Source organism: Accipiter gentilis, chromosome 14, assembly GCF_929443795.1.
Source record: "Accipiter gentilis chromosome 14, bAccGen1.1, whole genome shotgun sequence".
NCBI lineage: Eukaryota > Metazoa > Chordata > Aves > Accipitriformes > Accipitridae > Astur > Astur gentilis.
The window spans coordinates 32,910,285-32,931,452 of NC_064893.1; the positions used below are offsets into that span (position 1 = coordinate 32,910,285).

Sequence of the window (21,168 nt, forward strand, 5' to 3'; positions counted from 1 at the left end):
CATTTATAGATCACGTGTGAAACTTGATCTCCCCGCAGTGGGCTAGGAGGAGAGAAAAAAGATAGAAGTATTGTTTTTTAAACAGATTTTTTCCTTTGTTTTTCTTTTTTTTTTTTCCCCTCTCCCCCTGCGAGGGCTGCGGCCGCCTGGCGATAAAAGGCCGGGGCGGCCAGAGCCGGCTCAGAGGGAGGAAATGCCGAAATTGCAGCGTTTCGACTCGGCGGCGAGCGCCCACTGACCCATCCCAGCAAAGAGTGGTGTCGTGGCCGCCTGGGAAGTGCCAGCACATCCCCGGACGAGGCACCCCGCTTTTACTATTCCCCCCCCCCTCCCACCCCGGTGCCACGGGGACCCCCGTGCCATGCGGGCTCTCAGCTTCGGCCTCGTGGCCCTGACCTGTGCCACGACGGTGCTGTGCGTGGCCGGAGCCCAACGCCGGGCGCTGGAGGGGGGCGGCCGCCGGCGTTACCACCGGGTACAGCACGGCCACTGCAGCTACACCTTCGTGCTGCCCGAGGCCGACCCGCCGCCCTGCCCGTCCGCCCCCGCCGCCCCCGGACCCGCCAACGCTTTGCTGCAACGAGACTCGCCGGCCGGCACCGCGCACGCCGGCTACGGGGCCGCCGAACGCCTGCGGCACCTCGAGAGGATCCTGGAGAACAGCACCCAGTGGCTGCTGAAGGTAGGGTGCTGGGCGACGGGGCGGACGGGCGGCAGGGTGGCGTGGGCAGGAGTTTGCCTCCAATACCCAAATGCGCAGCATCCCCGTACCGGCTGCCTGCTCCGGGCTGCTGGAGGCAGAGCTGGTTGCGCGGGGGGTTTCGTGCCCAACCCAAGCGGCAGCAGTGCGGCCAAATCAGCATCTTCCCTGCAGGTTTGTGACCTGGGCCTGATCCTGGCACTGACTTCTCAGAGGGGATGGGTGCTGTGGGTGCTACAGCTCGTGAGTGCTGCAGCTCATGGGTGCTGCGGCTCCACCGGTGCTTGCCGCTGCGGCTGTATCTCCCTGCCATCCCTGCCGTGGTTCCTTGTGGTCCCGGCTGGGCTGGCTGTGCCGGGCATGCCTTGGGGCTCCTCATTCTAGGTCAGGATGCAGCCCTGCTGGAAAGCTCTTGGGAAGGGTTTTGGCAGGCAGCGGAGCAAGGGACCTAAGGGCAGGGGCCGCTGAAACCTCTCCAGCCTCATTGTTTTCCCACTTAGGGGCTTTGTAAAAGTTCCTGGTGCTTAGTGAGACTTCGAGTGGGACCCACGGCTCCCGGGCAGCCCTGCAGTGCATGGGCAAGCGGGAGGGTGCAGGGTGGGGGGCAGCAAGGTGCCACACCACAAGGACTGTGTGCCCACGGGGGTGCCCCCCACCCCGGCTCACCCCATTCCCACCACCCACAGCTGGAAGCAGAGTTTCCTTCCCTAGGGCTGGCGAGTGCCGATGGACCCCCCACGTACCAAGCGCAGCCGCCTGCGTCAGACCCAGGAATGGCTCCCGGACGGCTTGTCCTGTGGGACACTTCCCTGGGGGGGCTGTAAACCCTGCACCCTGGCAAGGCAGTGTCCCTAGGTGCCTGTGCTGATAAGAGGGCGAGCGGCTTGTCCCTGGCTGTCACTGACCCTCCGGCCGAGCGGCATCGCCAGCACAGCCGTATCCACGTCCTGGCAGTGTCCCGCTGGGACCTGCATGCCTCTGCACCCCAATTTCTTGGATGATGTCCCCAGCCAAGCAGGGCCAGCGGCACTGCAAGATGGTGCGTGCCAAGCCCTCGCAGCGCTCAGGGCTGGGGCTGGGGCCAAATGTGCCAAGTGGGGGTCCCAGGGGTGGCCTGTGCCAGCCACACTGTTCGGGGAGCCGCTCCTGGCCATGGGAGACAGGGAGGGCAGCAGGGATGTGCAGACCTGTCCCCTTAGCCATCCTAGATGACAAATTCCTCAAAAGCTGGGAAAACGCTGAGCCACGGCTCCACTGAAAGCCAGCCGGGGGTGTTGCAGAGGGACAGGCACAGCCAGCCACCACCTGGCTGGTGGCAGAGAATCTCCATCACTGCGGGACCTGCTGGGTCTGCAGTTGCATGCCCAGCCCTGGGTCCCTGCACCCTGGGGTCCCTGCCCTGGGGTCCCTCTGCCCTGGCATCCCTATGCCCTTGGGGTCCCCGTGTCCTGGAGTCCCTTCCCTGGGGTCCCTGCCTTGGGGTCCCTGTGCCCTGGGTGCCCAGGACAGCTCTGAGGTTCTCTCGGGGTGAGGGCAGCTTTTGGGCATGGCTAAGCAAGGCTGGGGCAGGGGGTCCCATATGGCCCTGCCCCAGAACACGCAGCCCACAGGCAAAGTGGGGCCGCACATCTGGGCAGCTGTGGGCAGCGATGCCCCACACCGCAGCCCCAAGGAGCACGAGGCAGTGGGGCACTGGGCAGCCGGTACCCCATCCCATCCCATCCCATCCCATCCCGTAGCATGGCCCTCTCCGTTTAGAGGCAGCTTGCAGCTTTTTTCTTTTTTCTGTTGTTCCTTGGCTTTCCTAATTTAACCGGAGCTGCCCAGAGAGGCTTGTTTTGGTCGGACTCCAGGCCTGAACAAACAAACCAGGGCTTGAAGGAGGCATCAGGTTCAGGAACAGATTGTAAACAACATCGCATCCCTGTCTGCTCTGCCCTGGCCCTGCCGGGTGCTGGGCGCTCGGGGGGCTGCAGGAATCGAAAAGCTCCTCAGCACCCGGGCACCATCAGGGACCCCCAGCACCCAGCCTCCCCAGGGAATCCCATTCCCAGCACTGGGGTGCTGCTCCACCCACCCCATGTGCAGCCCCCCACGGCCGGGAGGGACAGGGACATGGCGAGGACCCAGCACACGAGGACACGTGGCTTCTGCTCGCCGTCCCGTCGGCTGTTCCCATCTCAGGAGGAATTAATTTTAGTTCAAACACAAACATTTGATGGTGCCGCCGGGTCTGGGGCGGCGAGGGGCTCGGGGAGGGATGGGGTCCCCAGCGGGGCTGTGGCAGGTTCACAGCTCTGGGGCCCCCGCACACAGGGGCCGGTGCTGCTCACCCTGGCATGGGTGCAGGGAGCAGGTGGGGGGGAAAGCCCCCCACCTCTGGCCCTGGGGGCCCCCCCTGCCACTGCTTGCGGGATGCTTAGAAGTGCCAGGGCAGGATGGGGACAGTGACAGGGGAGGGATGTGGCTGCAAGAAGGTGGCACAGGACCATCCAGATGTGGGCAGTGGTACCCTGGCACTGGGACAGCGGGGTGGCCGGGGTCCCTCCTGCTCCAGGGCAGCGTTTTGGGGTGACCCACATCACCACAGTCCACCCCCCAGCCGCTCTGCCCTTCTTGGGGAGGAACGGGGCTGGGGGGACCCCTCCGAGCCCAGGCGAGCCTCGGCACCCGTGGGGCAAAGGGAGGGCGATCCTGGTTTCCCAGCCCTCCACACAGAGCCTGTCCCACTTGGGTCCCCTGTGTCACCCGAGGCTGGGGACACTGTGCCCCCCTCCAGCCCCAGCTGCTCCCAGGGAACTACTGGGGCCGGGAGCTGGGGCTATTTCTCCGGCTGCACTCAGGCCTCCCTGTGCCAGCCTGACCTTTTCCATGGGTATGTACTGCCCTTGGGCTCAGAGATATGTTTATTTTTAAAAAAAAAAAAAGAAAGAAAAAAAAACCGCGCAAGATTGAGAGGGAGAAAAGGCCTCCCCGAGCCCTGTGAAGCAACAAGATTAACGACGTGGTTAAAGGGAAACTCTCCAGCAATCACTCAGCTCGGGGAAATGTTTTCCAGACGTGGCTCTCCGACCTTTCCCCGCTTCCTCCCCGCGAGCACGTTCCCGCAAGGGAAAATCCTTAGGGAAGCAGGGTGCAGGCAACGCCGGCTAGGGTGCTCAGCCCTGGGATCCTCCCACCTTCCGTGGGTGCTGGCGGTGGGGCGATGATTTCACCGCTGCCCGGTTTTGGGGAGGAGGGAACATGGCCGCGCCGCTGCCAGCGAGATTTCATCATGCGCAAACAAGTGCAGGGCAGAGCCCTGTGCCCTGGCGCGATGCCGGTCCCGTTCCCGCGCCAAGCATCCCGGCACCGCTGCCTGCCCGCCATGGTGCTGAGCATCCCGGTACTGCTGCCTGCCCACCACGCTGCCCGGAGAGCAGCATCCCACCCTGGCCTGTCCCCTCTGGTCCACAACCCCACGAGATGCATCGGGATGCAGGGGTCTGCCTGTAGAGCAGGATCCGGGCAATGTGCGGACGGATGGAGGGATCTGTGGGGTGGAGGGAGCCGGGCAGCCCCCATCCCCTCCTGCTTTTGGGGGCTGCCCGGTGCGGAGCCGCTTTCCCAGCGTGGGCGGCAGCGCGGCCCCTTCCGTTCCCTGCGGCCCCCGCCGAGGGACCGTGCCCCTGCCGAGGCCGTCGCCCCGGGGAGGGACCGAATGGGAACCTCATGGCGGGGCCGCCAGAAATAGAAAAGCCTTTGGGAAAGGCGGCTGCCCCGCGGGCTGGGAAAGCGGAAGCGACATCTCAGCTGTGTCCGCAGTGGGTTTCTTCCCAGCCCGGAGCGCTTCCCCGTAGCGGGGTAGCACCGGGTGCCGGACACCCACACCTTCTCCGGGCGATGGTGGCCCCCCACCCTCCACGTTCCCGGCCCTGGGAAACCGGTGGCTGGGGGCTGGCAGCTGACGCTGATGCCAATGCCGACGCCGGCTACTCCCTGCCCGGCTGCTCGGCACAGGTCACCCTGGCTAGGCAGCAGCCCCAGCTTGCCAGCAGACCTGGGCACACACAGGTCCGTGCCAGGTCCCAGCTGGCACCCCAGCCCAGGAATCTTGGCAGCCGGTGCACGAGGAAGCTTCCCCCACAGCAGCGCAGCCGGTGGGCAGCTCACTCTGTCCTCCTGATAAGCTTCAAAGGGCCCTGAGATGGGTCATATCATGCTGGGAAGCTCCCAGGGATGCGCCTGAGGGCTGTGCCGAGCCATGCCAGGCTCAGCCGGGGAGCCAAGGGAAGACCCAGCGAGCTCCCGGAATGACCCACCACGTCCCCACTCCTCTCCGCAGCTGGAGAGCTACATCCAGACAAGCATGAAGCCGGAGATGGCGCAGCTGCGGCAGACGGCGGTGCAGAACCAGACCGCCACCATGCTGGAGATCAGCAGCACCCTCCTCAACCAGAGTGCCGAGCAGAGCCGCAAGCTCACCGACGTGGAAGCCCAGGTAGGGGGTGGCTGGGGTGAACGGCACACGTGTCCCCACATCCCCACCACCCCCAGCACCACGGTGGGCGGCAGGGCTTCTCTGCTGCTAGAAGTGGGGCGATTCCCCAAGGTGATGCATGGTTTAATGTACCAGCGTGCGGAGGTACCGGGGTTGTGTGCCGGGGAGCCGCGAGCCCGGTGACACCGGGAACACGGTGTGGCCCCGGCTGCTCACACCGATGCTCCCCTCCGGTTGCGGGGCAGGTGCTGAACCAGACGTCGCGCATCGAGATGCAGCTGCAGGAGAACTCCGTGTCCACCACCAAGCTGGAGAAGCAGCTGCTGCTGCAGACGAACGAGATCCACAAGCTGCAGAACAGGAACAAGTAGGGCCTGGGGCAGCTCGGGGACCCCCGCAGCCGCTGGACCCCAGCGGGAGGCTGGTCTCTCCCACCCCAGCAGTGCGGTTGCACTTTGGGGGGGCTTGAACTCCTCCAGGGGCTGGCTGGGGTCCCTGGGGGATTGCACAGCCCCAGCACAGCCCCTTGAGCTTTGGTTTCCCAGAGATGCCGGGCAGGGTGCAATTCGGTGGGTGCAGCAGGGGACGGGGACAATTCTGGGTCCCTGCAGATGCGCCAGGGCACCACAGCTGGGGCTGGGTCCGCTCTGCCCCCCGCTCCCTGCCCAGCTGCTCAGCACAGACACAACCCCCCCATCACCTCTGCCTCCCCCTTTCAGCATCCTGGAGGTGCGGGTGCTCGAGATGGAGACGAAGCACCAGGCGGAGCTGGCGGGGGCCCGCTCCGAGAAGGAGAAGCTGCAGCGCCTGGTGAGCCGGCAGAGCGGCACCATCGAGGAGCTGGAGAAATCGTTGCTGGCCGCCAGCGCCAACACCAGCCTGCTCCAGCGCCAGCAGGTCCAGCTCCTCGAGTCGGTGCAGAGCCTGGTGCGCCTCGTCTCCCAGGGCAGAGGTGAGCCCCCGGGGCGCGCAGGCAGGGTGCAGGCTGCAGGAGAGCTCCTCGCCCTCCCGAGAGGGTGCCAGGGTGCTGTGCCAGCCCCGGCATGGGTGATATTGCCCCCAAAATGACCCCTGCGTTGCATCCGAGGAGCAGCTCCGAGCCCCCAGGGGAGGGTCCGTGGCCCCACGCCGTCCCCAGCTGTGGCAAATCCCCAGGCTTAGGCTGGCGGCAGCCCCGGTGCAGCACGGCCGGCTCACCCAGCCCTAGGGAGATGGCGCAGAAGAAAGAAAAATAATCCGTGGGCACAAAAGCATCCAAAGGGAGAGGGGAAGAGCAACAAAACCAGGCAGGGCTGCGGGACCAGCAGGGTTTCTGCCGTCTCACGGTCCCCTCTGCTGCAGCCTCGCTGCCCGGGCAGGAGCAGCTCTTCCAGGACTGTGCCGAGGTGCGCCGGGCGGGCATCCACGCCAGCGGCGTTTATACCCTCCACATCGCCAACCTCAGTGAGCCCAAAAAGGTGAGTGCGGCCCAGAGGGCTGCCGCTGCAGCACCCCGGGGTGCTGCCGGCACCGGTGCCACCCAGTGCACGCTAGTCCCAGAGCGGAGCGGGTATCCCTGTTGCGTGGCACATCCCAACCCCTCTCGCTGGGGCAGTGCCCCCCACTCTCGGGGGCTGCGGAGGGACCAAAGGCGGCAGCTGCTGGGTGAAGGCAGGGATCGCACAGGCTTTCAGATGGGGGGATAAAATTGATTTTAAAGGCACCCCCACCCATGAGCGCTGTGCCCCAGCCCCTGCCCACGGCCATGGAAGGAGGAGAGACCCCGGCACAAGATCACCAGCCCCTCAACAAGCTCTAGCACCCGTGCTGAGCTGCCTAGCCCACGGGGCGGGGGGGGGGGGGGGGGCAAACCTAGCCGCCCACCCCGAGCCAGCCCTCGTCGCCCCACTCTGCAGCCCGTTGCGGCTCTCCCCCCACTGCAGGCGTACTGCGACATGGAGACGGACCGAGGGGGCTGGACCGTCATCCAGCTTCGCACCAACGGCAGCCTCAGCTTCCAGAGGAACTGGAGGGAGTACAAGCAGGTCTGCGCCCACCTCGGGAGGCGGGCACCCTGGGGGCACCCTGGGCATCCTCACCCACCCCACTGCTCCTCCAGGGCTTCGGGGACGCGGCCGGCGAGTACTGGCTGGGTAACGAGGCCGTGCACCTCCTGACGAGCCAGGAGCCCTACGCCCTGCGTGTCGAGCTGCGGGACTGGGAGGGTGGCCAAGTCTATGCCCACTACGGGAAATTCCAGCTGGGAAGCGAGCGGCAGCTTTACAGGTAGGAGAAGGACACCGCGGGGGTGGCTGCCCAGCTCTCCCCGTCTCCGGCTGTCCCCGAGACCCACGGGCAGTGGTGGCCATGGGCAAGGGCTGGATGTGGTGCCCTGGGGAGGTGTGTGGCCCTGGGGGGCTTCACTGGGATTTCCTGGCAGGGTTATGGCTCAGCAGAGCTCCTCCCCAGGTGCCGGGGGACATCGCTGTGCTGCCCACTTCTTCTCTCCCTGGGCTCCTGAGAAATAGATTTTTAATGCATGAAATTGCATCAAAGCAGGGGGATTTCCCATCCCAGCCAGCAGCCGGGGCACTCGCACCGCAGCTCGCTGCCTGGGCAAGTGGAGGTGACATGGTCATGGCTGTCAGGCACTCCCGGGGGTGCCGGGCATCCCCAGGCTGCTACACCCGTGTCCGGGGAGGATTGCTGTGCTCCTACCACCAGGCTTGTGAGGACGGTGTGTGGTCCCAGGAACCTCAGCCTGGCCATGGGCAGGAGGGGTGGCAGGCAGCTGGGTGCTTTGGTGCTGGGTTGGAGGTGGAACCAGACCCCGGAGACCCCCTGCACCGTGCATCCCGTGCATGCACTGAGCCAACCCCCAGCAAAAGGCACCGGAGAAGCCTTGGGAGGGTCTCCTCTCTGCCCCAGCATAGCATGACCTCCACCCTTGGGGACCCCCAGGACAGCCCCTCCAAGCCAGTAGACCCAGGCCAACCTGGAGCTGCAGGATCTCTGCCTGCATCCTCCCGTGCCGGCTCTTGCCTAGCTCATGGCATCCCATGGCCTTCAGCCCTCCCCGAGCAGGGCTGAGGGGCTTCGTGAACCCCCCAGCAGCAGTCAGCTGGCACTGATGGTGGCCACGGCCATGCCGTGCCGTGCCGGGCGGCAGGCTGTCGCTGCAGGACTACAGCGGCACGGCCGGGCAGCAGAGCGGCATGGCACTGCAGGGCACCCGCTTCAGCACCCGCGACTCCGACAACGACAACTGCCTCTGCAAGTGCGCCCAGATGCTGTCGGGAGGTAAGCAGAGGGGGGGGGACACCCACGCAGCACCCACGGGTGCCCACCCGGGATGCCACCCTGCCAACCCGCTCCTTCCTCGCAGGCTGGTGGTTCGATGCCTGCGGTCTCTCCAACCTGAACGGCATCTACTATCCGGCCCGGCACAACATCCGCAAGCTCAACGGCATCCGCTGGCACCACTTCCAGGGACCCAGCTACTCCCTGAAGGGCACCCGCATGCTGATACGACCCGCCAGCTTCTAGCACACCGGCGGTCGGGGCGGCACCGCCTGGCACGGAGGGAGGGGTCCGGGAGAAGGGACGGTTGCGGGAGACTGAGCCCTCCCGGCCGCTGCAGGGAAGCTTTTCCCCCAGTTATATTTTTTTTTACTCTCGTTTATCCCATCTTCTGGGAGCCTGCGCATCGTGGAGAGGGGCAGTGGCACCGTGGCCGTGCCAGAGGGACCCGCGGGCGGCGATGAGGAGCTCTGATGCTGCAGGAGTCGGCATGGGGGCTCTGCCTTGCACCAGAGCCAGCCCCACCGCAGTGGGCTTCGATAGATGGAAACCACCCGATCCTACTTCAGCTTCTCTCCCCATCCTTCTGCTGGGCCTCCGGTTTTTGCCCCAGGGACAGGGGTCCGAGACCCCCCCCAGGACTCCCTGCACACTCAGCCAGGCTCCAAGTCATGGCGAGGGCTTTGCCTTTTCTGTATGTTTTAGGGCATTGCAAAGCCCCCACTGTCCCGCTTTCCCCGTGGGATTAGGGGAGCTGGCGGGGATGGGGGTCCCTGTGAGTGCGAGAGGCCGGTGCCATCCCTCCTTCCCCTCCTGCCCAGGCACAGCTGTGTGGGGAGGGGGACACGGGCCGTCCCCTCCCATGTTCATGGCCCCCGCCACGGTCCCCATGCACAGCAGCGCAGGCACTGGTCCTCGCAGGATGGGGACGAGTCCCTTCAGCCCCCCGGGGTGGACAAGAGGAGCAGGGGGGTGTCTTTGGGGACCAGCCCCAGGCTGGGATAGCTGGTGACTCCGTGCTGGAAGATGCTTGTTTTGGTGGGGGGCTGCGCTGGCAGGGGGCTGGCAGAGCCCCGGGACGGGCAGGATGGGGCTGAGGGGTTGCGGGTGGGGAGGGGGCTGCGGCTGGAGATGGGGCTGGGGGGTGGGAGGTGGTGGGAAGGGTCCCGGGGGTGTCTTTCGGCGGGGGGGGGGCTGAGCTAGGAGCAGGGGAGGGAGGAGATGGGGATGTAGGAGGGGGAAGCGGGGCACGGGGCTGAGACCCCTCACCTGTGGTTGCATTGAGACGGCAAACCCACCCTGAGGGTGATTTTGGGAGCAGCCTGGGAAAAATGGGGTGTGGAGCAGCTGGGTCTCCAGCTGGCAGCACTGGGGCCCCATGGCCGCCCCCCCAGGCTGCTGCAGTTTGGGCTGGAGGGGCTTTTATTTTTGTACTAAGAGGTATTTATTTTCCAAGCATCGGCGGGGTGGGAGCAGGTAGGGGTGGTCCCTGCGTCCCCCCAGCCTCGGGCAGGCACCCGTCCTCCCCGCTTCGGCAACTGGGCCAAAAGGGTGGGCAGAAGGGCTGAGGGACAGGGCAGGACAGACGGACCCTGGTCATCCCCAGGGGACACTGAGCCCTGGGCAGCTCGGTGCACGGGTGAGCCCACGGGATGGCAGGGCTCGGTGACACCCGGTCAAAGCCTGTAGGGACACCCTTCTGCAGGTGTCCCTGGCCCCCTGCGGTCCCTGGCCCCGGCCCCCTGGCCCCGTTGCCACTAGAGGTCCCCCAGAGCCCGGTGGCAGCTCCCCGCAGCACCCTCAGGTCGGGGGACAGGGGTGCCCCACTGGGTGCCCAGGTGCCCTGTCCCACTGGTACCCAAACGCTGGGGACCGGTGGCAGCGATGGCAGCTGCCGGGGACCCGCTACCTCCATGACACCCACTGCCTCCCTCCCCAAAATGTGTCCCTCTTGCCCCGGGCAGCGTTTTGCCGGGTGGGTGACAGCAGAGACCCCACAGAGCCGAGGAGCAGAGGTGCCGGGGGACCCTCTGCTGCCACCGAACCCCAGCCCCGCTGCAGCTCCCGGGGGGACAGGGCCAGTACCCCGGAGTGGGGCGAGGGGCACAGGGACACACTGTGCTCCCCATTGGGACGGTGGCACCCACCGGCATGGTGCTGGCACCGGCACCACACGCAGCAGCGAGGAGGCTCCTGACGCCCTGCCCTCAACGCTGTCCCGAGGCATTCGCTAATTAACAGTGATTAAAGCACGTGACGTAGTTGGCACTTCCAGAAGATGCTCATCAGCGGGGCTGTGCGGAATAATTAAAAAATGGAAAATACAGGCTGGGGGGGGTTGCCCAGGAGCTTCGCCCCGCTCCCAGCGAGCAGCACTGCAGGCAGCAACCGTCCCGGCACAGCCGCGGGCCCTGGCCCCCCGCACCCTGCCGGCGGCTGGCGCGGCACGGCTGCACCTGGGCCGGGGGGCTGCGTGCCAGGTGGGGGGTGGCCCCCACCCTGGGGTGCTGGGCCTGGCTCCCCAGACTGGGGTGCTGCCGGTTTTCTCTCTCTCTTCCAGCTGCCTGCCTGCAGCTCCTGCCTGCACGTGGGGCACCCGCGGGAGACCCCGGCACGGAGGGGTGAGGGCGATGGACACCCTCCCCGGTTGTCCGTCCTCCCTGGAAATAACAGATGGGCTCAGCTGCGGCTCCCCACCGAAACCGGAGCTGGCTGAGAGGCAGCTGCCAGGGAAAGTGATAGGGAGCACGGGGGCCATGCTGCTGTCCCCAGCAGGGACACGCAAAGGGGAGGCGTTCCTGGGGGGCACACGTCGCCTCGCCGAGGCTGTGCCAGGTCTTCATGCAGGTGGTCCCATGGGTGCAGGGTCAGAGGAAGACTCCTGCCTCGGGATCACGGCTCCTCCTGTCCGTGCATCCATCCGCACGCACACAGGCGTGCCCATGGACATGCGCGCACACAAACACGTGCACATCAACACACGTACACGCAAGCATGCACGCACGTGAACGTGCGTGTACACTCGGACACGCATGCACGTGATCACGCACGCACAAACAAGCACACAGGGCTTGGGACAGCCACGGCAGGTCCCAGCCACGCAGGTCACGGGATGCCAGAAACAAGCCGAGGGCTGGCAACGCCTGGAGGGCCATGCCGGCTGCTCTGCCCCATGCCCAGAGGGGGCCAGTTGGGGCCCCCCCTTCTCCTTGTCAATAGCAGCAAATTTAGACCAAGCCCCGGACACGCCGGGCTGAGGAATCCGGCCAGCACAGCCGGTCCCAGCCGCCGGCAGGGATCCGTGTCCTGCAGAGCTTTCCCTGAGGGCAAAGCCTGCCTGTGCCTGGGGTCCCCGTCACCCCCTGGTTTCCCCCTCCTCGGGGATGCCCCCAGCACCCCACGTGCCGTCATTAAGGATCCCTTGGGCGTGCGTTTCCTCCCCAGCCCGTTTTGTCAGCCTGAGTCACGGACCAGATGCCATCACCGTGTCCTGCCCGCCGCGCCGCAGGCAGCCAAACCTGCCTGTACCCCAGCGGGAGCCGGATGGATCCTGCAACCCTGGGCGGTGGCTCTGGGCGGACGTGCAGAGTGCAGGAGCCAGGCTGGGGTGGGAAGTGCTTCGTCCCTGTGAGGGTTTTTTTGGGGGACCCCAAGTGCTGGATGGAAGCCCCGGTGAAGGGGACCCCCGGTGCTGCCCCAGCCAGCGGCTGCAGGGTCCAGGTTGAGCGAGGGGAGCACTGGCTGGGGTGGGACAGGGTGGCAGCGGCTCTGGACCCTTTGAAAATAAAAACTGCGGCCCCGGGGCGGGCAGCTCGACCTTGTCACCGGCCCATCACCACCACCATGCACGTGGCATTTGCCAAGAGGTGCCCGCGCCAGGCAGGCTGGCTCCTTGCACGTGTGGAGCTGTTTGTAGCCACGGCCCCACCACCGTGGCTGGAGATGGAGGGAGGCAGCAGCAGGGCTGGTGTCCGGGCAGGGTCCCCTGGGTGCAGGCACTGGTGGCTTTGGTACCACCTTCCCCAGCAGCCATCTGGCCCTGTGGGATGCACCAGCATCACAAGGAGCAGAGGGACTTCACCGGCGCAGGCAGCACCCGCGGTGCCGGGGGGGGTCCGCGGTGCCGTGCGAGGCTGCCTGGGGATAACGCACGGGTGTTTTTTATCTTCAAAGCACTCCCTGCGCCGACTTTCATCCTTGTGCCTCCCCAGCCCTCTTGGGAGGTCTCCGCTATCGCCGCCCCCATCTCGCAGTCCCGGAGGAGCCGGGAATCGGCCAAGCTCAACAGCACTTTGCCGGAGCGCAGCGAGGAGGCAGGGGAGGGCTGCATGGTCGGCACGGTGCTGGCTGCGGCACAGAGGGGAATCCCGCCGGCCTGGGCTCTGCCGGGACCTGCCGGACCCAACCGCCGCCCCCGACGTGCCCGCCGGGCCCCGCGCTGGCACGCCGCGGCACGGCACCCATCGCTCCTGCCGGCACCCAGCCGCTCGGCACTGCCAGCCCCTGCTGAGCCGCGGGCACCCTAAGGGTCCCTGCCCCATCCTGACCTCCGCCACCTCAAGAGACAGCAATGCACGCAGCCTCCAAAGCACAGAGATTTAATAAAACCGGCTGTGTTGTTATTACTATTTACAGATCAAACATCAGGAAAAACAGTAGAAATGAGGAAAAGACCAACAACCGTCGTCTTCATAAATACCAGGGCTCACCGTGCCCGGGGCTGTGCGCCCGCTGGCACCCGGGAGGGGACACAAACACTCGCAGACACTCGCACACACACGCAGCCCAGGGCTGCTCGAAGCGGGGGGTCAGGTTTGCCCCCACCCCCGCAAAGCACCCAGCTTCTCCCAGACGTTCAGCATTAAGACGGGGACCACCAGGATACCCCAGGCAGCATGGCCCCCTCGGTGGAGGCTTGCAGGGGGGCAGCTCCTTCCCCGGGGCTGTGTCCCTGCTCCATGCAGAGGGGGGAATCGGCCCCTTAGCCCCCACCCATGGGTGCTGGTGAGGAGCAGGACAGGCAGGAGCTTCCAGCAGCGCAGGAAGGCCGACCGCACATGGGGTCCCACGGGAGCGGATGAGGGGAGGGTGTTGGGGACCGGCCACGGACACGGGGGCAGATGTGTCCTCTGCCCTCCCACGGGCTCACGGGAACCCGGCTCTCCAGTGCCGGTGCAGGAGTCTGACGGAGCCAGAGCCAGCGGGAAGGATGCCCGGTCACCCCACCGGAGCTCTGCCAGTGCCGCTGTGGCACAGGGGTCAGGGAAGCAAGGCGGGGGCTGAGTTTGAGGGTCCTGTCACCCCTGAGAGGTCCCCGCTCCTCCTGGGGCATCTCCCGCGCTCCCTCCCTGTCCGGCATTGCCCACTTGCAAGCAATCCGTCCCCGGCGCCCACCACCACCACTGCGGCACCGCTACACGTCGGAGACCTGCTGGGGCTCCCTGGCCTGGCGCAGCCCGTACAGCCACTTGATGACGCGGGCGTTGCGCTCGATGACGGAGATGCCGTAGGGGACGCGCTCGGCCGGCCGCCCCTCCGGCGTGGCAGCGCTGGGCGGCGAGCGGTCGCCTTCCGAGCTGGCCGTGCTCACGCTGTGAAACTTGAGGGACACGATGTCGGAGCTGGCGCGGGCGAAGCGCTCGGCGCCCATGTCCTGTACCTCCTCGGGGTCGAGGCCGCAGTAGTTGAAGAAGCGCTCCAGGTCGGCGGTGGCCCGCGAGAGCCGGTCGCTCAGGTCCGACTTGGAGCGGTGCAGCAGGGGCTGCCGGCGGGCGCTCTCGGGGCGGGCGGGCGAGCTCCGTGCCGGGGCCGCAGGCAGCCCGCCCGGGATGGGGGATGCAGGCACCGGCGTCACCTGGCCCCGCGGAGCCCCACAGGGACGGACGTCCACCCTCCGCACGGCCACGCTGCCGGGGGGTTTGGCGGCAGCGGGGCTCTCCGGCGGCTTGCCGGCACCCTCCGCCCCGCCGCCCGGCGCCGCCGCCGGCGCCTCCGCCCTCCGCTTGCATTCCCGGCCCAGCGGGCTCTCCGCCTTGGGGAAGGGGCTGTCGCGGAGGTTGATGAGGTTGTTGAGGATCTCCAGGTCGAGGGAGGTCTTCGGGCCGCCAGCCTCTGCGCGGCGCGGCCCTGGGGGTGCCCTGCGGCTGGGGGTGAGCGCAGCCCGGCGCACCCCCGGGGTGAAGAGGGGCTGCTTGAGTAGCGGCGGCTTCACCGGCTCCTGCTTGGTGCTGACGACCCGCTGGCTCTTCACGTACTTGGCCTTGTCGGCCTCCAGCCTCTCCACCGCGCTGGGCTTCCCGGCACCCGGTTCGGCGTGCCGGCGGAAATACTCGGGGCCCTTGCGAAGGATGCGGATGGGCATGGCCGAGGTGAAGGGCGCCGTCACCGTCACCCCCTTCATGGCGTCGCCGGCTTGCAGCGCCTCGACGGGCATCCTCCGCGCCGGCACCGGGGCGCGGGGCGGGCAGCCGCCACGGGCGGCGAGGGGCTCACGTGCCGTCAGCTGCAAAGAAGGGGCCGGAGTGAGGGGCGGTTGGCGGTGGCCGGCTGGCGGACGCCGCCTGCCCGCCTGCCCGGCCCCTGCCCGCGCCCTGGCCGCGCAGGCAGACAAAGGCTGCGCTGGGCTGTGCGGTGCCGCACTGTCTGCGCCGGCTGTGCCGGGTTTCCTATTTGAAGGCAGGGACCACGCCTCCGACCGCCACCGAGGCCTCCCCGAAACGTCCCCCGGCCAATCCGCGGAGCAAGCCTGCTTCAAACCGCACCCGGGCCAATGGGGCCGGCGGGGAGGGCACCCCGGTCCCGGTGAGGGGCTCCCCGGGGATCGAAGCCGGGGCAGAGAGGGGCAGCTCGGCCCAGCACCCCTCGCCGATGCTCTGCCCGCATCGCCCGTGCCCAGGGGTGCATCACCCACGTCAAGGGGTGCAACGCCCGCATCAAGGGGCGCATCGCCCGTGCCCGGGGGTGCATCGCCCGCTCCCAGGAGTGCGTTGCCCACGCTAAGGGGTGCATCGCCTTCACCCCGGGGGTGCATCCCCCATGCCCAGGGGTGCATCACCCACCCCACTCGCCCGCCACCCCACCAAGCTGGGGAATTCGAGGCTCCGCTCCCTGCTGCTCCCTCTTCTCTCAGCCCCCCTTGCAGGCTCCGGGGCTGTTCCCGGGTTCCCCGCTCCCACCCTGGAGCCCCTTGGAAAGCACCGGTGGGGGTTTCCACCCGTGCTTCCCCAGCCAAGGTGTGCCAGGAGCCGCGCTGGGGCCCCGTGCACCCCATGTCCTTGGGCCCCCGCCAACCCCAACAAGCACAGCCGCCCGCCCCAACGGTTGTGCAGAGACACCGGCCCGCCCCCAGCGGCGGCGGGGGGGGCCCAAACCAGCCCTGCACCCCTCCACAGCCCCCTGCCCGGCCACCCCCAATACCCCTGCCCAGGGGTGGGCACAGCCGGAGGGGTCCCAACACACAGAGGGGCTCAGGCAAGGTGCACAGGGGGACACGTGGGGTCCAACCTGCCCCCGCCTCCCCCTCCCTCCCCGTTCCCCTTCCCGAGCTGCTCTGAGAACCCCCCATGGGGGGTCCCCAGTTGACGGCACAGGCGAGACCCCAGGGAGGTAACAGCAAGCCCCCAGCACTCACCGGGTACGGCGGTGGGCACGGCAGGGGCCAGCGCGCCGTGACCCCGCTCCCTCCCGCGGTGTCCCCAACGTGCTGCCGTCACCGTCGGCCGCTCACTTGCGTGCACAACTTCCTGGGTGCAACCCAGGGCCCGTCCCAAGCGTCAGCCGTGGGTGGCAAGAACCAGCCCCAGCACCGCGCCACGGCCGTGCTGAGCCACGGCTGCACCGTCCGCAAGCCCATGTTGTCGGCCCCAGCCCCCCCGCCCCCCCCAGGAATCTGTACCCCAACGGGGTCCCCCAGCTGCAGCCACCCGGGCGCACGGTGCATCCGCCTGATGCGTTGTGACGGGCGAGCGGTCTGGGGTAGACTGGTTGTCCTTGTCCCCTGCCTGGGGGGACACTCTGCCTTCTGACCTGGAAAGTGTCTGCAGGGGGCCAGCCAGGCGTGGGGACAGCTGGGGACGGTCCCAGCACCAGCACGGACCCTCCTGTCTCCTCCCCGGGGGTGGCTTTCTGCACCCTTCTGCGGGGACCCCAGCGTAGGGGCGATTTGGGGACAGAGCCAGCAGTGCAGGGCACCAATGTCCTTGCTGGGCAAGGGCAGGGACAGGCAGCGTCCCCCCCCCCGACCAGAGCCGTGCTTACAGCCCCCAGGGGCAGCAGGGCTGGGCTGCGCTCGGCGCTGCACAAATGCGTGGGAAGAGCCAGGTCCCGCAGCCCAGCTGGTGGCAGAGAGCTGGGGTGTTGGGGAGCACCGGCTGCCAGCCAGGTCCCCATGCAGCAGCACCCCTCAGTTCCAGCGCTGTCCGGACCCCGTGCCCTGCAGCAGCACCCTGCTGACAGCTGGCCCCGCTGCCCTCGTACCCTGTGCCAGGCTCAGGGAGGGGTCTCCGACTCGGCACAGGGGTGCAAACGTGCCCCCCCAGGCGAGGCAAAGCAGGGACATGTCCCCACATTGGGCGCTGGAGCTCAGCATGGTGCCAGAAGCTCAGCCCCAGGGCCAAGCCGTGGAGGGGATGGCTGTTGGGGCGCAGCGACAAGGACACAGGGTCCCCCCCCAGCACGGCCACATGCCTGGCCAGCAAGGACAGCCCCGGCCAGGCACAACCTGCTGCTCCGCATTCCTGCGGTGCTGAGCCACCTGCCCTGGCACGGCCGCGCTGAGCAGGGCTGCACCAAGCCCAGCCGAGCTGAGCTGAGCGTCTCTCCGAACAGCCCCGAAAACACAGCGACATTATCCCACTCCCCAAGCCCAGCCGGAGCGTGGGGATCCGAGTGCCAGGGCTGACAACCCCGCTCATGCCGGGCAATGCCCAGCCGTGGCCCCAGCTCCTCTCCCTTCTGATGTGGGCAGCCCAGCGGGGCTTATTTGGCACACCGGATCCCCTCCTGCCTGGAGGCAGCTGCTCCGGAGACCCGTGCCGGGAGGTGTGCGGTTGTGCCTCCCCATCACCGGGTGACCCAGCCCCACACTGCTGGCACAGGACCGGCACCGCACCGGCACCACCTCTGCCACCTACCTGGATCGGCCCTGCGACGTGGGAGACTCCTCGGCACAGCTCAGCCACCACGCCGCTTCTCCCTGTGTTCTTCCCGAGGGTATCCCAATGTGCCTGCACCTCCTCTTCTCCAGTCACGTCCTCCCCTTCTCCCCGCGGGACGGCGGCTGGCAGGGTGCTGGAGCGGCTCTGCGCCACGGCAGCTCCTGCTGAGTCAGCGCCGGGCGAGGACGCCCTCCGAGGCAGCTCAGCGCTCACATGGGATTAAAACCACGGGGCATTCCTCCATGCCAGGCTGCTTCACGCAGTGTTGACGGTAGCTGGTGACGTCCCAGCATGGGTGCCGGTTCAGCCCGCAGTGCCAGCCGGGCAGCGCAGACCTGAGGTGCTCACACCGCCAAAGCCAAAACGCCGCTGGACATCCCCTGCCCTCTGTGGGCAGAGGGTCCTGATGCCCTGCTGGGATTTGAGGGAGATGGGAAAATTTCCAGCCCTCCCGCAGGCAGGGAGCTGCCACCTGGCTCCCCACGTGCCACCAGCACGGCCAGCCATCAGGGCCTGCTCTGATTTGGAAAACTCACCTAGTTTCCCCATGCACCCGGCAGCAGCCCCCTGCGATAAACTCCAAAACGCAGCAAAATAACCCAGATAGCACAACGGGAGGTGACGGACGGGAGCAGTGTCACCAAGCCCACAGCCACATGGACCTGCTGGCCTGAACCCAGCCCCGGCGTGGCTCCGGGGGTTGCCTGCCCCACGGCACAGGCATCTCCGGCGGCAAGGACCGGCTTTGCGTGGCAGAGCCAAGCGTTTGGCCCATGCGGCACAGGGCTCGATTACAGCCGTGCATTTTTCAAACTGCTCTTGGAAACAAGAGAAGGAGCTGGCAGAGGGAGAAGAACCGAGCAAAGCACATGGAAAAGAAGCCGTCTGGGTCCCGGAGGGCTGCCCTGCGCTTGAGCAACGGCAAAGGTGGATCTGCACAACGAGCTCTGCTGGAAAAACACTGCCCGACGCAGCGGGCAAGGGCAAAGCCTGCAGGCACCTTGCCCAGCCGGGCTTCGTCCCCCCACGGCCGCCGAACCCGCGCGGGGGGCAGGCAGCAGGCTGCAGGCAGCTGCCCGGGCACGTCTGGGCAACCGGGTGCTTTTGGAGCGGGGCGTTGGAGCCAGGCAGCGCCCCGGAGCCTCGCCTTCCCTGGGAGCATCCCGGGACGGGTTTTGGGAGGGCAGCCTGCCGCGGGACCCCTCCCGCAGCACCCGGCTGAGCACCCTCTGCCGCTGCCCCGGGGTCACGGGGATGGGGCAGGGACGGAGGAATCGTGTTTGGAAACAAGAGGGGCAGGAGGGTGCTGGCACTGGCTCTGTTCTCACCTCCCACAGAGGCTCGGGGCTGCCCCCCCCCGCCTTGTGCCGCTTTTCAAGGACCTCCTGGGAGCTAAATACAGCCGCCAACGGGAAAAAATGTGCTCAGAGGCCAAATGCCCCCTGGAAGTGCTGGGCAGAGGCAGAGGCACCCCTGAAGCCAGGAGCCCCCCCCCCAGCCCCCTCATCTTGGCAGGTGCTAATTCCTGGCATTTAATTACAGCCCCTTAGCCACGCCGTGGCTGCGCCCAGCTTTGCAGCGGGGGAATCACCCCTGCACCGCATGCCCTGACCCGGGGTGAGCTACTGCCGGCTCCTGCCTCAGTTTCCCCAGCTGCGAGCTCTGCAGAGCAGCTCTGCAGGACAGGGGCAGCTTTCCAAGGGACTTGGGGATTCAATGGGGAATCTCTTGCTGGGCCCAGCATCGCCTTGCTCCCCGCGGGCGGAGGGAAGGATGCTGCCCGTACCCCGCTCTCCCCCACATGTCTCCGCAGGCGGCAGCTCGGGGCCGGGAGCCGTGGAGGTGACAGATGGGGACGTGCCGGGCGCGAGGCCTTTGTCTGCGCCGTGGCGGCGGCGCGCGGCGATACGGACCCGCAGATGGCGGCTGCCGACGGGGCCAGGGCCGCAGCCCGTGGCCAGGCGAAGCGCTGGGCCCAGGGGATCCGGCCCTTTTGTTGGGGTCTCACCTCCGGCAGCGGGGGCCCCTTCCCGGCTGCCCCCCACCAGCCTTTCAACTTTCAACTTGACCTGCTCCTTTCACATGGAAATGGGATGCAAATGGGTCTGGGGTTGGGGGGGGGGGGGGGCTGCCAGGGGCCAGCGGCTGCGACCTGCCAGCGGGTCCCTGCACCCAAATCTGAGGGATCATACCCACTCGCTTGGGGCGGCCGGTGGTCCTTGGGGTGAGGGGGTCCCACTTGTCCCCCAGCAATGGAGCAGCAGCCTTCCCCTGCCCAGGAAGACCATCCCCGCTGCTCGCAGCTGAAAGCAGATATTAGGGGATGACTCTTGCCAGGGCTGAGCTCGAGGACGGACCCCCGCTCTCCCAGGCTGCCGATCCTGTTGCCCTAGCATCATGCAGGCACCCTCGTGGCACAGGCAGCGTGCCCACCCCAGGGACCCCCGCTGCACCCCCTGCCCTGCGCTGGCTGCAGCTGAGGATGGGGTCCCCAGCCCTGGCTGGGTGGGCAGGGGGCTTCCCGGCCAGCCAGTCACCGGAGCCCGGCAAAGTCCTGCGGCCGGGGACTGCTCGGCTACCAAATGTTGCCATCTGCCTCCGGGGCCTTCGCTCGCATCTGCCAGGGGTGCGGAGGGGCGAGGGGCTGGGGGGGGGGGTCCGAGGGGGGGGCCAGGGGCTCAGCTGCAGTGTGAAGAGGGGGCAGAGGAGGCACAGCCGTCTCACACCGCACAGGCAGGGCAGGCAGCATGTGTCGGGCGGATTTGGGCGAGGACCGTGAAGCAGAGGCGCCGGGGGTCCCGCACCCAGCACCCCCTCAGGCTCCCCTGCGCCGCAGCCATTCGCCCTTGGGAGGGGTCTCTGGCTGTGCCGCTCCTTTGTGCTGCCAAATTAAACACAGGACAATCGCCGTCCCCTCCCTGTCCCCCTCCCCATCCCCATGGATGCACGGGGACCTCAGCTGCCCCAGCGCCAGCCCGAGCCCCCCAGATCTGGTTTCTCCCCGTATCTTGGACCCGCTCCCCCACTCCCAGGTTCTCCTGGGCACTTGTACTGGTTTTGGGTGGGATAGAGTTAATTTTCCCCATAGCAGCTCGTATGGGGCTGTTTTGGATTTGTGCTGAAAACAGTGTTGATAACCCAGGGATGTTTTAGTTATCTCTGAGCGGTGCTTGCACAGAGTCAAGGCCATTTCTGCTTCTCACACCGCCCCACCAGTGAGCAGGCTGGGGGTGCACAAGGAGCTGGGAGCGGACACGGATGGAACCCCACTGACCAAGGGATATCCCATCCATAAGACGTCCTGCTCAGCAATAAAAGCCGGGGAAGAAGGAGGAAAGGGGGACATTTGCAGTGATGGCATTTGCCTTCCCGAGTCACCGTTACACGAACACCTGCCTGCCATGGGCAGCACTGAGGGAATTTGAACTGATTTTGCTTTGCTCACGCATGCAGCTTTTGTTTTCCCTATTAAACTGTCCTTACCTTAATCCACGTGTTTTCTCCCATTTACCCTTCCCATTCTCTCCCCCATCACACCGGGGTGGGGATGAGCG

General features: G+C 67.0%; 2 protein-coding genes across 5 annotated transcripts; one reads left to right on the forward strand and one right to left on the reverse strand.

Annotated features, from left to right (window-relative positions):
• Window positions 1-92: 92 nt before the first annotated feature.
• On the forward strand, window positions 93-9,547 carry ANGPT4 (angiopoietin 4). 2 transcript variants are annotated; one of them, XM_049817448.1, is made up of 9 exons: window positions 93-682; window positions 5,025-5,180; window positions 5,426-5,547; window positions 5,900-6,132; window positions 6,522-6,637; window positions 7,076-7,204; window positions 7,279-7,445; window positions 8,329-8,459; window positions 8,545-9,547. In XM_049817448.1, the coding sequence occupies exons 1-9, from the start codon at window positions 362-364 to the stop codon at window positions 8,703-8,705; spliced, it is 1,536 nt and encodes a 511-aa protein (XP_049673405.1). In that variant the 5' UTR covers window positions 93-361; the 3' UTR covers window positions 8,706-9,547. The 2 variants fall into 2 exon arrangements, with proteins under 2 accessions (XP_049673405.1, XP_049673406.1); XM_049817449.1 differs by having other exon boundaries at window positions 7,103-7,204.
• A 3,505-nt stretch (window positions 9,548-13,052) lies between these two features.
• On the reverse strand, window positions 13,053-19,990 carry FAM110A (family with sequence similarity 110 member A). 3 transcript variants are annotated; one of them, XM_049817446.1, is made up of 2 exons: window positions 17,591-19,990; window positions 13,057-14,961 (listed from the first exon to the last, which is right to left on the reverse strand). In XM_049817446.1, exon 2 carries the CDS (start codon window positions 14,890-14,892, stop codon window positions 13,873-13,875), a length of 1,020 nt encoding a protein of 339 aa, XP_049673403.1. In that variant the 5' UTR covers window positions 14,893-14,961; window positions 17,591-19,990; the 3' UTR covers window positions 13,057-13,872. The 3 variants fall into 3 exon arrangements, with proteins under 3 accessions (XP_049673402.1, XP_049673403.1, XP_049673404.1); XM_049817447.1 differs by lacking the exon at window positions 17,591-19,990 and adding an exon at window positions 16,090-16,295; XM_049817445.1 differs by lacking the exon at window positions 17,591-19,990 and having other exon boundaries at window positions 13,053-15,602.
• Between the last annotated feature and the right edge of the window lie 1,178 nt (window positions 19,991-21,168).

What these genes read in the sequence shown, in the direction of transcription:
- ANGPT4 (XM_049817448.1), top strand. Translation starts at nt 362, where the DNA reads ATGCGGGCTCTCAGCTTCGGCCTCGTGGCCCTGACCTGTGCCACGACG. An exon ending in CCTCGTCTCCCAGGGCAGAG is followed by an intron (nt 6,133 to 6,521) that starts GTGAGCCCCCGG and finishes CCTCTGCTGCAG; the next exon opens with CCTCGCTGCCCGGGCAGGAG. An exon ending in ACCTCAGTGAGCCCAAAAAG is followed by an intron (nt 6,638 to 7,075) that starts GTGAGTGCGGCC and finishes CCCACTCTGCAG; the next exon opens with CCCGTTGCGGCTCTCCCCCC.
- FAM110A (XM_049817445.1), bottom strand. Translation starts at nt 15,510, where the DNA reads ATGCACCCCTGGGCATGGGGGATGCACCCCCGGGGTGAAGGCGATGCA.